This window comes from Pararge aegeria, chromosome 16 (assembly GCF_905163445.1).
Source record: "Pararge aegeria chromosome 16, ilParAegt1.1, whole genome shotgun sequence".
Taxonomy (NCBI): Eukaryota; Metazoa; Arthropoda; class Insecta; order Lepidoptera; family Nymphalidae; genus Pararge; species Pararge aegeria.
The window spans coordinates 9267906-9284473 of NC_053195.1; the positions used below are offsets into that span (position 1 = coordinate 9267906).

At 32.4% G+C, this 16568-nt stretch overlaps 2 protein-coding genes across 2 annotated transcripts; one reads left to right on the top strand and one right to left on the bottom strand.

Moving 5' to 3' along the window:
- The first annotated feature begins 1188 nt into the window (after positions 1–1188).
- On the top strand, positions 1189–5462 carry LOC120630482 (COP9 signalosome complex subunit 1). Its single transcript, XM_039899724.1, has 3 exons — positions 1189–1453; positions 1554–2900; positions 4944–5462. The coding sequence occupies exons 1-3, from the start codon at positions 1442–1444 to the stop codon at positions 5034–5036; spliced, it is 1452 nt and encodes a 483-aa protein (XP_039755658.1). The 5' UTR covers positions 1189–1441; the 3' UTR covers positions 5037–5462.
- A 1777-nt stretch (positions 5463–7239) lies between these two features.
- Positions 7240–9326, bottom strand: LOC120630345 (E3 ubiquitin-protein ligase FANCL). The gene is made up of 4 exons (XM_039899544.1): positions 8710–9326; positions 8253–8411; positions 7859–8037; positions 7240–7382 (listed from the first exon to the last, which is right to left on the bottom strand). Exons 1-4 carry the CDS (start codon positions 9200–9202, stop codon positions 7287–7289), a joined length of 927 nt encoding a protein of 308 aa, XP_039755478.1. The 5' UTR covers positions 9203–9326; the 3' UTR covers positions 7240–7286.
- Between the last annotated feature and the right edge of the window lie 7242 nt (positions 9327–16568).

The window sequence follows — 16568 nt, forward strand, 5'->3', positions numbered from 1 at the left end:
GTCTATGTAGGTGCTCATTAAAATGTCAAACTTTGATTTATCTATTTTTTGATGGGATTTGTACAACTACCTATGTGATAAAAAATACTTTACACATATTTTGTTTACATTAAAGCCAAATTGAGTCACGGACTAATATGGAAATAGAAAAAAGATTAAGTTGCTAGATCGAAGAACGATCTAGGAACTTAATCTTTATTCTTCGATAAAATTAGAACAATTATTCACACACACGTTCACATAGATACACCTACGGTTAATAATTTTAAAATGAAACTTCTTTGGAGTCGAATCGATAAATGTTTGGAAAAGGGTGAAAATTCAAAGGCCCATTTCATTACTAGTCATTCAGACCAATTAATACTAAAAACAAAAGCGCACTGTCAGCATCACACGAGATCACAAGGGGCTACAAACAGCTAAGGTTTTATACCGTGTTCGGAGGGGGGGTTTACACCCTTGTGTAATTAAATCAATAATGTTCTCTTATTATCGCATAACAGTTTGAAGTGAATACATACGTATTTGTGACAATACGTTCAATTAGAGATAAAAAAGAAAAACTAATAAAAATAAATTAAAAATGGAATTCCTGTTCCAGTTACTGTGTTTGGAATAAATAAATGATGTATTTCCATAGGCCCTACTTAATCTACTAGATTGGGTGTCCCACAGGGTTCTATTTTGAACCCCATCCAATTTATGATATATAAGTATTTATGATAAGTATTAACGTGCGTGGAGTGTACATTGTCGAGATCGAGATCTGTTCGGTGTGAAATAGTTTTTCAGTTACTTTTTTTCGCGGAGTATAGCAAATTAAGCTTATTTTTCATAATATACCATGGAATTCCGCAAAGTAACGCCTGCTTAGATTTTATTTGACACAAGCACCACGAACTGGCACCATCGAACCTTGTGATACATAACTTCAAAAAACTACTAATATCACTGACCTCTATTATACTATAGTACGGATACGACATACGGACGGAACATTGTACACTAGTATCACTAGTGTACAATGTTTTTTTCGAATATTATATTTTTAAGGACAGTCAATATAGTGTTTATATTTTCATTGCCCTAGGTCCCCATAGCTATACAATTATTAATAATCTGTCCCTAGCAAATAATTTAATTATTTACATGGGGTAACATCGGTGATCCTTCGTCAAAAAAGAAAAATGCCGCTGCAAAAAAGAAACGTAATGTTAAAGGTACTTTAATAAATATTGTCGTTCTCGTTTATACCATCTATATTATGTTTAAACGCATAGTTAAAGTGAAGTGACGTTAATTGACATAATAAAAGAATGAGATAATGGACTCAATTTTTGTAACCAAGGCGTTTAAAAAATACGTTGTGTTCTAGGTTGGTTTCCTGCGTTGACAAGGAAATTCGCGTATTTTCTTTTATAATTCGAGTTAGTGAAATAAAATGTACGAAATGGTAAGAAATGTCCTTTTCCATCATAAATAACTTGATACGTGAACACGTAGATTACAGCTTCTGAATGATTGAGATAAACACACTTTGTTCTTTCTTTCAGAATACGGCGGAACCTATGCAAGTGGATGTTCCACTTGAAGACAATGAGAACAATGAAACAGAGTGTTATGTTGTAGAGAATCCTACATTAGACCTGGAAACATATGCTGCATCATATACTGGATTTGCTAAGTTGTACAGATTAATGTTTGTAGCAGATCATTGCCCTTCTTTAAGATTAGAAGCTCTCAAAATGGCTATATCTTATGTCATGACCACCTATAATGTAAGTCTGTATCAAACACTTCACAAGAAACTAGCAGAAGCAGTAGCTACAGCTGGTCTGCCAGATGTTGCTGTACAGATGGGCTCTCAGGAAATTCCTGTGCTTGACTCAATGTGGGTGGAATCAAAAACTAAAAAAGCTGCCATAAAGTTGGAAAAATTAGATACAGATCTTAAGAATTATAAAACAAATTCCATTAAAGAAAGCATCAGAAGAGGGCATGATGATCTTGGTGACCATTACCTGGACTGTGGAGATCTCACTAGTGCTCTGAAATGCTATTCAAGAGCCAGAGATTACTGCACAAGTGGCAAGCATATAATAATGATGTGTCTCAATGTAGTTAAAGTGTCTGTATATTTGCAAAACTGGGCTCATGTTCTCAATTATGTTTCCAAAGCAGAAGGCACACCAGACTTCAATGAAGTTCCTGGAAAAGATTCCAACCAAGCGATACTTACCCGCCTAAAGTGTGCTGCTGGTTTGGCTGAGTTAGCTACTAAGAAATATAAGTCTGCAGCAAAACACTTCTTGGCTGCTAGCATTGATCATTGTGAATATCCAGAACTGCTGAGCAGCAATAATGTTGCAGTGTATGGAGGGCTTTGCGCATTGGCAACTTTTGATCGCTCTGAACTTCAGAAGCAAGTAATAGTTAGCAGTTCTTTTAAATTATTTTTAGAGCTAGAACCACAATTACGTGACATAATTTTTAAATTCTATGAATCGAAGTATGCTTCATGCTTAAGGTTACTTGACGAAATTAGAGACAATCTTCTTCTAGATATGTATTTAGCCCCACACCTGAACTCTTTGTATATGCAAATACGCAATCGAGCTTTAATCCAGTACTTCAGTCCTTACCTCTCAGCTGACATGCATCTAATGGCTGATGCGTTTAATCGTACAGTTAATGCTCTTGAAGATGAGCTTATGCAATTAATTCTGGATGGACAAATTCAGGCTCGTATTGATTCTCACAATAAAATACTCTTTGCTAAAGATGTAGACCAGAGAAGCACCACTTTTGAAAGAAGCTTAGCTATGGGAAAAGAATACCAGCGACGGACATCAATGTTAATTTTACGTGCTGCAATGCTCAAAAATCAAATTCATGTTAAGGTAAGGCTTTTATTTCTATCTAGATACTGTATTAAAAAGAACTTGTTGTAACCAATCACAAATCAATTAAGGAGTGTAAAATGGTTGTAACCAATCTATTTTGTCCACAACTATAAACAGTTTTAGGAACTGATAATACTATTTAACTCTATAAAGAACAGCATTCTGGTTGGAGTTGTTATGACTCCTCAGGATAAAATATGTTTCTATAGAATAAATACTATTCATAAGTATAATGTGCAATAACAGATTTGGTTTCATAAAGTGGTTTACCACTTTATGAGACTCATAAAAGCAATTGTTTAGAAATTATAATTATTATTATTTCTCACACATTTACAATACAATGTTTTCATATGGAAACATGTTATAAGTTAAATAAAATGTGTTTTTATTTATGCTCCCCTGAGGATAAAAGCCTCCATCTTTTCCAATTTTTTTTTACTGCTATATCTATCTCTAGCTGTTGCTTGCGACTTTCTCCACATTTGTATTTGTTTTCAAAGCATCTTGTAGCAACAGTTTATTTGAGAGATGTGTGGCATAAAATTTGGTATAGTTCTATTCATATTTTAAGTTGAGTATTCTTGTTAAAAAATCGGGTGTAGATATTAAAAGAAATATATCAAGACAATAAATAATTATCTAAAATGAACATTTTTGTTTAGGTTCTTAAATAATTTTGTCTATAACTTTATAAACTTGCTATAACTTCTAAATTATTTTACTGCTATATAAATCTCTCGATGATAAAATCATTTATTTGAATAAGAATTAATACTGTGATACGAATGTAACCTGTAATTTGTTTCTACTGGCGATCTAATAAAGTTTTAGAACACAAAAGCTGTAACCTGTAATTTGTTTCTACTGGCGATCTAATAAAGTTTTAGAACACAAAAGCTGCTAGTGCGACTTATCTATGACTGTTAGATATATTCCCTTGCAGACTTTGTTCGTAGGTAATTATGAGTTCTTTTATCATGTGATACATAATTTTTTTGTATTATCAATAGTTTTCTCAGCGCATGCCAAGTAATGAATTTCATAGGCAAAATTATGCTACTTTGGTTTACATTATTGTAATTTTCTTAAATATCTCCAATTTCTTTGAAAATAAATTATAGCCTATGTTACTTTGTGATAGTTTAGCTCTCCTTTGGCAAAGAAAAGTTTAAGTACTTTCGGAGCCTTTTGGGTTCAAGCAAACAAAAAAAATCCTCTTTATAATATTAGTATAGAAGTTTAGATATCATCAACCCATTTTTTTCTCTGTCTTCTCAAATTTTTTTTACTTGTAGAACCAACCATTTTGTGATTTGATAAGTCCACCTTTTGTCTTTGTACCTTGCTATACCTATTATGTCCTGGACATTTCTGTTTTTGTCTTAAGCCCTATTAAAGAGCATCTGTTAAGTTTGTTTTAAATAATCTCTATGTTTTGATATAGTTTTTGTTTCATTGCATGTTGGCCTGGAAGGATACAGAATTAAATTTTTTTATTTTAGGTTAAGTATAGTTTACTTTTAGGAATTCTTTTGTGCCCAATATTATCAGATCATATTAATTCTTCTCTCAATTTAATTGGTATTGCTGTTTGTATCGAAAGAGACCAGTTTACCTGAGTATACTATAGTATACACATAGTCTGCATATTATATTCACTGTCTTTCTATTTTGATTGTTTTCTTGTGGTTGTTTGTAATCATTTTAGTATTGTAAGTATTCACATGTAGTCCAACTTTTTGTCTTTCTTGAGTCCAAACTCTGCAGCATTTTCTCCAGGTCTGTAGCGAATTTGGCAAACAGAACTATGTCATCCACAATATTTAAATTATTATTATTAATATATAATAGACTAATTTTTTAATCTTCACTAAAAGTCTTTAAGTAAAAAATATACTCTGGACAATTCAATTCATATTATGCTTCATATACTTTCTTGACAGCAATATTGTTTTTTTCTTAACTTTTTTTTAAGCTAAGAAGCACAGAGAGACTAAAAAACCAAGTTTCTGTAATATATTTGTTTTATTGTTGCAGAATGCTGGCCGCGAGACTGGACCACAAAGTGGTGAAGCCCCTGGATCCAGTACTAGCCTCTCAACACGCTCTTTTGATACTGTACCCTTGTGATGAATTACCTCATAAGATAGTCAACATTTTAATTTTTTACATGACAATTTAAGTGAATTCAACTAACAGAATAAAAACAAAAACCTTTATGTTACAGAATATATAATTTTCAGGATAAACTATCATTGCATTTACTTTTGTCATGTGAAATTTACCTTTTTCATTAAGAAAAAACTTTTTATGTAATGTTTCATGCCTGCTTTTGTTTTGTTTCACGATAAAAGAGTAGGTTTGCGTAATGTCAGTGATATTACTATATGCAAACTGCTGTTTTAAGTAATATGTTGTGTCAGCGATAACTCACGAGAAACTGGCGCGAGGCATTAATCTTAACATTGTTTATACAGAATTATTCTATGTAACCACAAAATATTATGTCTACGTAATTTTTAATAATATAAAAAAAGTGAACACATTGATTTTCAATTACGAATTTTCTTTTGCTCATACAAAATCTACGGTAGCCCCCTTATTAGATTTAAGTTTATCAGTTTTAATTACAGTCAAAATCTGTTATAACGACATCGAAGGGACTACTCATATTTAGTCGTAAAAACCGATAGTTGTAACAACCGGTGACAGATATTAATAGGAAAGACAATACATGTATGTAATACGCGATTTTTCTTTGATATTGATTTGTTTTCTTTGCGACATATTACAATTTTCACAGTTAACTCATCAATATGTTTTAGTGCGTCTTGTGTAAAGATAAGTAACAAACAGACTTAAGAGGTATGACGAAGCGGGCCTTGAGGCTAGGGCATGCACGTGCTTTGTTTCTAAGAATTATAAAAGACCCTAAACTTTGTTTACTTTTACGATAATAGACCATTGACCATTATACTGTGCCAGATGTGGATACTGTTACCTATTCAAATTGTTTACAATACAGCTGAACCGGTCGTTCTACAGATATAATTTTCCGAAAACATTAACCAAATGTGGTCGCTTAATGCGGTATGTCGTAGTAAACAATGTCGTAAAAACCAATGTTTTCCGATAAGGCGGTCATATCGTATTCAGCCAGGCCCTTTGATTTTGGTCAATTTAACCGGTATGTTGTTCTAAACGATGTCGCCATAAACGGTTTTGACTGTATTATATTAGGTAATCGTACAGTGATTAGTGTTTTGATCTTTCTCAAAATAGCTGTAGGTTCAATTTTGAGACCCAAGAGCCACTAGAATGCCTAGTATAGAAACATGGTAATGATAGCTATAGTTACAAATTTTATTGCCTGTGAAATATGTCACCTGAAGAATACCTGATGATATACATTATACATGATGATCATTATTTATTAGTTTGAGGTACTCAATTGTACCTTGTGGTGGCGGCAGATCAGAATACAGGTGTCGCCACCTCTCCGCGGGTGTCGTACTAGGCGACTAGGGGAATACAACGGAAAATGGCCGGCAGCGGCGTCCATGTTCTACAGCCACTAAGATATACTTTGATTACCAATCGTTCTGCTCTGCGTAGTAATTAAGGACAAACCCTCGAATTGAGAGGCGTTTAGCCCAGAAATGGACTGTTAAAGGTCATTGATGACTCAAATAACACTAACTTACTTCAATTATTAATGAATTCTATAAATTTTATGTTGAAGTCCATACTTTTATTATAGACTGTTGCCTTTTAAGCTCCTTTAGTGTAGTCAAGGTCAGCAACTTTCATATGAACACTTATGTCTGGTGAAAGGCTTTGGCCGAGGCTTTTTATCCTACCGGCAAAGACATGCTGCTGAGCGATTTAGCGTTCCAGTACGATGTTGCCTAGAAACCGATTAAGGGTATAACAAATTTAATAAAATGAACTAAATTGAGGGACAAATTTAATAAAATGACAAATCCCTAACAGGTTAGCCCATTATCATCTTGGACTGGATTATCACATACCAGCAGGTGAGATTGCAGTCTAGGGCTAATTTTTAGTTGAATAAAAAACTGAGCAGTTTACTGGCCAATCATAATTTATTAAGTCTTATTTAGTAACAGCCCCACCACTCTGTTAAATCATCAGTGATTTGTGTTCATTGGAATTAACACTGATGTGGTTGCCTTGTTCTGCTTTTCATTTCAGTACCTGCCTATTTACTGAAAACTAAGCTACATGCAGCAATATGCAATGAGCCTTAAATATCCCTAAAATCTTTTGTATAAAAACGTTGGTAAGGTAAGTTATCAATAAATACATTAAAAAATATTATATTTACATTTATTAAAAAATTATACTCATTAATTCTAGTTATTCACTGCATGTAATTGGTTTACTGCAAGTTGGACAACTACCGTAAGCTACTCCAAAAGCTGGCAATCGACCTCCCTCACATGCCACTAACCACTGAAAAATAATAAATATTTTTATTAAACACGATAAATTACAACATACTACAACTACAGAGGTAAAAAAAAACAATAAATTAGGCGTATGTTGCGGTCAACAGGTCATCTACTCAGCTCTGTGCAGCAGTACCATGGCAGTAAGCCACACTTGCCTATTCTCTGCCAACTTATTTTTCTAATAGCAACCATGTGTTAAACCTGTTCTAATCAGTCATAGCGAGTGTCAATACTAAAAACTATTCATAGAGATAAACCTGTTCTTGCTTGTATTGGTTGCTATAGATTTATAGATCTTCTTTGCATGGCTATTACAGAAAAAAAAAAACACCATTGATGCCAAAATGTTACTTTTGACAAGACAAAAACAATTACAATAATATTAAGCAGATAAACAGACATGACAAAACTATAGATTTTATTGTTTACTATGGAAATAAGATTATAAGAATATGAAATAGTTATAACATTATATACCTGAAATAAACAGTATTTATGATAATATGCATCACATCCAGGATTTTGACACAATGGCTGTGGTAGTCCTTGACATTCTACCAAGTCTACACAAAAACATATACAACAAGAGGGCACCTCAGTTTGATTATCTAGTTTTTCTGTATGCATTACTTGATTTTCAGGAATATTTGTCAGATCTGTAATAGGAAAGTATTATGAGAATTTGTCAACTTATAATAAGGATTTTTTATGTATTGCATAGGCTGTATGGTTCCCCTACTACTGATTTATATAAGAATAATAATTTTCAAACCTCTTTTATCTCACACCATTCCCTACAGATGTTCAGGAGATAATGTCTCAGTCAATTAGCATAGGTTATAAGTAACTTGGAATTAAATAAAAACCTTACCAAATATACAATTAATATTTTCAACAATATTTTTGTCATGGTCCCAGGTCAATAGTCCAGTGTGTAATTTATCATACAGCTGTTCAGACTGTCTTATTAGATGGATGTTTCTTGCAGAGCCATCAAGTGTTACTTCTATGTGTAACCAAGTCCTGCCATCTGAAAAAATAATAAAATATAACTACTTTATACTATCTGAAAATGAGGAAGGCACAGTTGGGGTGCTAAATCCTATGATTTCATATTTCAAACTTGGGGTATGGTACATTCCACAACATAGCTGAGCATTGCTCAAAACTTGTTCAATTTGCTTGTGATAAAAGGTCTGAGTAAATTTAACATATAAATAAGCAATTAGTAAATTACTTTTAGTCTAAATAGGAATAAGTAGCATTAATAAAATATTGAGAACGCAAACGATTAAGAAGTGGAATATAATAAAAAAGAAAATCCAAACCAAGTAAAATTCTTCGATAATCATCTTTAAAGGTAGGTTTGATAGGTTCTACCACAGTGCATTGATCGTCAATATTTTCTAATTCTCGAAAATATGCAGTTAAACTCTTTATGTAGTCACGAAATACTGTCGTAACCTCTTCAATAGAAGAATATTCTCTGTCTTGATATGAAGAATGTGGAAGTTTTACATCAGTTACAGTAAGTTTATGATGACTGTTATATCTAAGATATATTTCATGTTCTCTCAAACCTTCTTCATCAATTAAATTACATTTCAGATCTCTTAATGTTTTGCCAAAGAACACTGATATATTTCCGGAAATATTATAAATCTCATCTATTAATTCCTTATTAATCAGGTCTGCTGTTAAAGTCTGTGACGGTAAAATAGTCTTTTCGGCATAATATTTATTCAGGCAATTCAAAAAACTTGGCATACTTTTACATTTTTCTTCATTATTAAGTTCATTGATCAAATGCAGCTCATCCATTGCGACTATTAGAACATATTTTAATAATGAAAACGATTTTAGTGTCTGTTCGATTGTCTCCGTTAAAAAAATAATTCTTACATTTTTTTGTTTTGATTTTACGGGTGTTGTTTTGACAGTTAATTTTTTTTAAATACAGTCGATAGTCCATAGATTTTATTAAAGTGTAACTTCTACAGATTAAAGATTGCTTTGAATACGACCAAAGAGAATAAACACCAACACTATTCATTCCGTGCTGTCAATGTTATGGAGGGTAGAGGTAAGGAGAGTCATCTGTGTATATGAAAAAGTGTCGTCAAAATGTATTAAATTAGGATGGCGCCACATTTGCATCAGGGTAACTCTTAAAAGAAGCGCCAAATATAAATATTGTTAGAGTAGGCTTTAAAAATAAACAAGGAAGTATGGAGATACAAGGAAGTAAGGTTATATTTACCACAATATTTTGTACAACGTAAGTTGTTGAAATTCTCAATAATTAACTACTTTAGTCGATAATGACATTAAATTTTTTAACTCGGCATCCTTCAATTCATCTACGATTGCTACATTCATACCATACCCTGTGCATCCACCAGCGCCATTGTGGAGGATTTTTGAACTGTTATTTAGCGCATACACTGGACACTTTTTCAACTTTTCTCCCATATAAGATGACTCTCCTTACCTCTACCCTCCATAGTCAATGTCAAGATTTAAGAATCCAATAGGTATTAAACTACTAGCGGTCCCTCGTGACTTTGTCCGCAGGGAATTTAATCAAAGTTACAAAAAACTCAAACTTCTTATTTATTATTAGTTTAGTATGAACAGTAATTAATGCTTTTATTTCAAATACACATATGATGAAAATAAGAATAAAAATACAGTAAATAAATATTTACAAAACAAATATAAATTGCAAAGTGAAAATAATGGGAATATATTATTGTATTTTCATATGGTTCTCATTCGGCCTTTAGACGGACATAGAACACTTTTTTTACCTCTAACTAAACTGGATTAAAAAAATCTTTCAAAATACGAACGGCGGCTTAACTGATCTTGAAGATTTTTTGTATAAAAACAGCCTAAACATATTAATTGAATATGGAGGCTTAGGCAAACGCTTCAAGCTATCTTCCACTCTACCACACTTATCAGTCTTGATCTGTCATGTCTGACTGATGTCGTAGTGCAGTGTTGTGGGGACAAGGTCAGTCTGGAGTGCTTTCTTTCGGCTATGGAATGTCAAGGCCTTTAAGAAAAACCAGGCACAATATTAGCACACACAGGTATCACAGTGCACCTCGCCATCGGATAAGGCGCGAATTATAGCGGTATCCGAGTAGTTCAGATCACGTTCTGCCATCTCGCAGTTTAAAAACGATATACCAAGTATCATATACCGGACATAGCTTCGTGTGGCAGTTTGTTTGTGCTTGGAAATTGAGCCTCATTACTGTCCTTTCGGCACTTGTATGGATCAATTAGGTTGCAGTGAGCTAGTCACGGTTGTCCGAGAAACGATGGTCGTTAAAGCCGAAAGGTCCTAGTAGAGAGAGAGCAGAGATCACCACTCGGCAAGCGGATTGTAAAGCGCCCCCCGACTAGGTAGTGCGACTACTTCCAGAACAACTTTGTCTAAATCTTTTGGCGACTCCTTTATATTCTGACACTACAAGCTTCCGTTTGCCGACCAATAATGGATGCTGCATGTATATAGACTTCTGGAATTAGAAAAAACTTCATAATAATTCCAGGATCTTAAACAATTATATTTAAATTTGAAATTGATTAAATAAAAGATAAACATATTTCATATTATTTAATCGCCACAATAAGGCGTAAACGTCTAAACACCGAAATAGCATAATACCTAAAACTACACATCCATAAAACAACATGTTCATCTCGAAATGCTAATCCCTACATCATAAAATTTTGTACCGATTTATTCAAACATGTAGCGAAAACTAAAACATGTATAAGATTTATAAAGAAGGTAAATTGTCAATTCTAAAAGTAGTACCTAAGCTTTGTTTTATGATAATGTTAACAGCTCACAGTAGGACTCATTACTACTGTGAGCTGGTAAAATTATCTGCTTTCATTGCCGATCGTGGGCAATATTCATGCATATTTATTTATAATTATTTTAAAACTATTTTTTTTTTTATGTTTGTAACAATTATTTTTTTTAAATAATTGCAAGTAACTTTAATATTTAAATATATCCTAATATAAGGTAAGGTAATAATTTTTGTTTTAATTGAATGTTTGATTTATTTTATTTAATAACCGATTTATTATATTCTGCGGTTGTTCATGCATACACTGTGTGATACTCATCAATGAAGTACGCCATTATCAGTGTTATATTTTACCGGTAAAAATCTCCGTGTGCTATCATTTTCAAAATGTTCTTTAGGAAAGGATTAGCAATATTTTTATTGATTTAAAACAATTGAATTAGGAGCACGAAATTGTTTGCAGGTCTGTTATGCAGGTCGGCCAAAACGTCAAAAGGTAACTTAGATAGGTTGCCAGATGGTAAACCAATCGGATAAAAATTTGGGATGCAACTTTGCATTATTTCTGTACCTAAACATCCTTTACGTGTGATATAAAATATTCTTTTAATTTACTTATTACACCTGTTCTTTTGTAATATTTATGCTTTTTAATATTGGAAGGCATAAACATTGTATTTAATAAATATTTTATAAAATCGTGTAACACTGGTGCTCATTATTTTGTACTCAAATCTCTAAACTATGTGTGTATCGCAAAACTAAAGCTATCTTTATCACAATGTAGTTTGTGGAAAAGGATAGCACTACTTTTATAACTATAAATTTATTTGACTTTAAAACAGCACAACAGAATTGTAAACAATATATAATACCAAAATTGGACTTGATCTCTTTAGTGGGTTTACAAGCCCATAAATATATGGGCTTGTAAATGGGCGTGTAACTGTGCTTCTAAAAAACCATGTCATTTAGGCAATATTATACGAACAGAAACGCGGTTGTTCGTAACCGCTGGTTGTCATTATACAATAATGATGTGTAATTATTAAAAAAATCCTAAAAACAATTAAATAATAAATAATTACTTAGATATTATTAGTTACTTTATGGTGCTCTCTGACAACTGCTTCTTTCGCTACGAGATCAATTGAATAAAAGTTCAATCCATTATTTAACATATTACTTATTTGCATAAATATTTCTAATTTTAATTGCACATTTATTCTATTGTGGTACAGCATTAAAATACATTCTAAGATTATTTCATCTTTGAATAAAATTCAATCACTATTATTAAATAAATATAAAATGTTTCAGTATTTACATGTAAAATATTTAGAGACGTAAGAACTTTTTTGCGCGACTCCAAACAGATTGCGAACTAATTTTAAAATTCGTCACATCTTACTACTACACAGTAAACACAATGACAATGTATGATAACATTACTCTCCTTTTTAGTCTTTAATAGAAAGACAGACGTTCGTTCACTCAAACCTCAATACAAGTAAAGTATAGTCAAAGTACATACAATAGTTCAACTAGTCAATTTTTGTGCGAGTCAGCTGCTAAAAACATTTTTTTTTAATTTTTTTAAATATTAATATTGCATTTATCTAATGGTATGTCATTCATAAATTACGAAAAACGTATTTTTATTTAGGTTCTCAGGTTGGTATTTATTTTCAATAGCCGAAGGTCTATTTCGATTACTCGCTAACTTTATCAGGGAGCGAGTGTTTTTGGAATTTTCAAAAATAAAACATTTATAAAAATATTCTGAAACACAGAAAAATGTGAAGTTAAAGTAAAATGGCAGTGCTAAAAATAATAATTCGTTAAAAGACTTTACAATTTACAATATCATGATAAAATAGGCTTCGCCCGCGTAAACGGGACTATAATAGTTTACACTTAACTCAATAAATCAGATACCAAACGTAAAGTTATTTCAATGGTACTGGAAGTGCGAAATATACAAAGCTAAGTAAATTAATCAATATAATTATAATTGTATTTTTTAAATCAATTTATATATTAAAATAATAATGTATGTATACCACTGAAGTGTGGGCGAATAATATATTTGTTCTTACTCTTGGAGCTTTAATCACCCATTTATTTGAAACCTTAGATCACGTAAACAAATAATTGCGAATGCCAGTCCCGAGGACCTACTCCAGCTTTGCTTTATTTTATATACATTTAATTCCCTATAAGAAATGACTGCAAATAATGTGGCATGCCAGCAGCACTACATATTAGACGATAGCGCTGGTTAGGCAACATCAGTAATTGGAGGGGTGGCCGTCTCTGGAAATTTAAGAGATAATTTGATATCAATCAGTCTTAGCTCCTATTACTAACAAAGAATAATAATCGTTAAAAGAAGTATCAAAAACGTAATGTTAGTTGATTCCTGAATGCTAACGGTTAACCAAGACAATTTGTAACATTTTTTTACTCAGTCCTAGCGCAAGTCCTCACACCCTAAGTCCTCACAAATGTGACTATATTTAATGTATTCAGTAAGCCTTATCGAGCGATTCGCTACGACTATCGCGGTGAGGAGTTTTATCCTCTATCTCCAATCATATTGATCAGATCGAAATTAATGCAAAATTAAACTGCTAGTATAACCTATCCAAAAAAAAGAGTAATTTAAATCGGTTAACATTAGACAGAGTTATTATCGTGATACACTTCCATCGCCTCTCCCAAAAGAACTGAGCTGAATTTCAGTACAAAAAATATACTCACCTACCTCGTAATATGAACTCAAATCGTCCAGTTTAATTTGAGTTCATTCAGTAGTTTCAGCGTGATGCGCGACCTTGATACAGACTGACAGACACGACAGAAAAAAAATTGTTTTATTTTCAGTATCGGTCATAGAGTGCCCTTCGAATTTTTTTTTTTTATCTTCAAATTACAGAATTTTGACCCGTTACAGTTTTATTATAAGTATAGACTACAGGTTAACATCGCAAATGTCTCTTTTAAAAGTTCAGTGTTTGTATCATCTAGGTATTTAAATAAAGAAATATTTGAATTTGTTTATCGCGTTTGAAAAATAAAGGAAACGGATTGTCAAAATTGCTGGTTAGTTTACCTAATGGTTATGATAATGAATACTTGAAAAAACTATATTATATGCTTAATATCCTCTTTTCGGCACTTCGCAGAAACGTTGATGGCACTGTAGCTTGTAGCTTAGTTGTATACAAGGTCATTTTTATAAGGGGAGCTGGAACACATACAAACTTTATAAAGTATCACTAATAGGTATTCGAATTAGATTTCGAATAGAGTTTCAGAGATCGTTTTTTGTTCCATTAAAAAGGTCCGTGACCCCCTTTTGACCTTAAATGTTACAGTTATGACAGATACAGGAAAATGTTATGGGACAAAAGTATTTCCCTATCATAAATAAATCCCCCTTGTACACACTGTGTTGTACTTGTTTTAACCCACTCTGTTCCGTATTTTGTGATATGCAATAAGATAGAATCATGCTGTCCATTCATTCGCTGTAATTAATCTGCCACTGTCTTAATCTAAACTGCCACTCAATATAAAAATACGCACTTAAAAAACAGTAAAACTGCTAAGCTATCAACCGATTTAAAATTTAAAATGACTAAAAACATTAAATATCTTTTTTTCTACCTGAAAAATATATATAATACTTATTCATATTTTTTACCTAGTCAAAAAAATATATATAAGTATTTCATAGCAAAATAGAGGATATTTCATTACGACAGTGAATTTAAAACTGTTCATTGAATAACATGCAACTGTTCTTATTTGAAGACAAATAATTGTCGATCTCTCAAATGGAACTCATCCCAAACTGAGTCTATTTAACCTATCAGAAAAATATATAAATAGCAGTAATTTGTGGTTGTCAACCAATATGTATAAATAAATAAATAAATATGCTACGACAAAACACACATCGCCATCTAGCCCCACAGTAAGCTTAGCTTGTGTTATGGGTGCTATGATGACTGATGAATATTTTTATGAATAATATACATAAAAAGTTATAATGTACAGATAAACGCTAAAAAGTATTCATGCTCATCACAGAAACATTTTACAGTTCTCAACTCGGAAAGCAGGGACGCTGCCCACTGTGCCAATCGGCCGTCCATATGTATAATATATATATGTTTTACAATATCTTAGTGTTGGAGAGATAAGACAGGTTGGTGACCAGTAAAGGCGAAGGCTCCCCCAAGTCTTAACAAAATGGGAAAGCAGTAATTTTACCAATAAATAATGATGTGACTAAGACCACTACTACATTTAAGTTTCATCCTTTTACAAGGTTTTATTTGTATTGTCGTACCAAATTTTATGGCGAGTCAAAATATTCAGTTATGTTCCACATCTTTGATGTGGATTTGTGCTTTGGCACAACCTTCTAAAGGTTTTTTATTGTTCTTATTTTAGTATGTCTTCGTTATAACATATCATATGTACGTTAACGCCTACCCTGGTCCGATCGATTAGCAACTGCTTTTCTGCTTAACATGCAATTTAGATCATTCTAAGGACGGGAATTCAGAGTTAAATTTCGAAGTCGCACGCGCATTAAATTTTTATGTCTCTATGCGCAATGTAGTTAAGTTTGCATCGTATAACTTTAATTTCAAACTTTCCTACTGTTATAGTCGTAAAAATGTAATAGGCCCGTTTGGACATTTGAGATTGATATTATTATGTATTGTAAAGTGTACGTTCGTTCAAAGTATTCCTTTAACTTCACAACCAATACGCGTGACTGGCTGTTGATTATACGTCCACGTTTCAACATGTTGAAACGGAGTTCGTACTATATAACAACAAACACAAAAATCGAGTCAAATCACTATGTTTAAATTAATGTCCAAAATAGAAGAGCCATAGTTAACGTAATAGTAAACAATATATATCAAACTTAAACGAGCGCACAGTCAACTTTACAAGATGAGGAACGAAAAACTGGGAAGTGCGCGCGGGGACGCTTCAGTCAGACGCTGACAGAGTTGATGTATCTGACGCTTGGTCAGATACATCAACTCAGACTCATTATTTAGAACCCATTTTGAGGACCAAGCTCATTCTTTGCAGTAAAGATAACTACACAATATTTAATTTCGATATTCAGTAAAAAAATGGTTACAGCTCTAGTATAAAAAAAAAAGACTGAGAACTTAACTGTTTTCGGAACGTTTCGCAACAATTATAAATTGCATGCTACTATAAAGTAAGCGCAAAAAGAATACTCGCGATATATTCTTTAATATTATTTAACGTCCCAAAAAAATTTACGTATTTTCTAAAACACTGTATGTAAT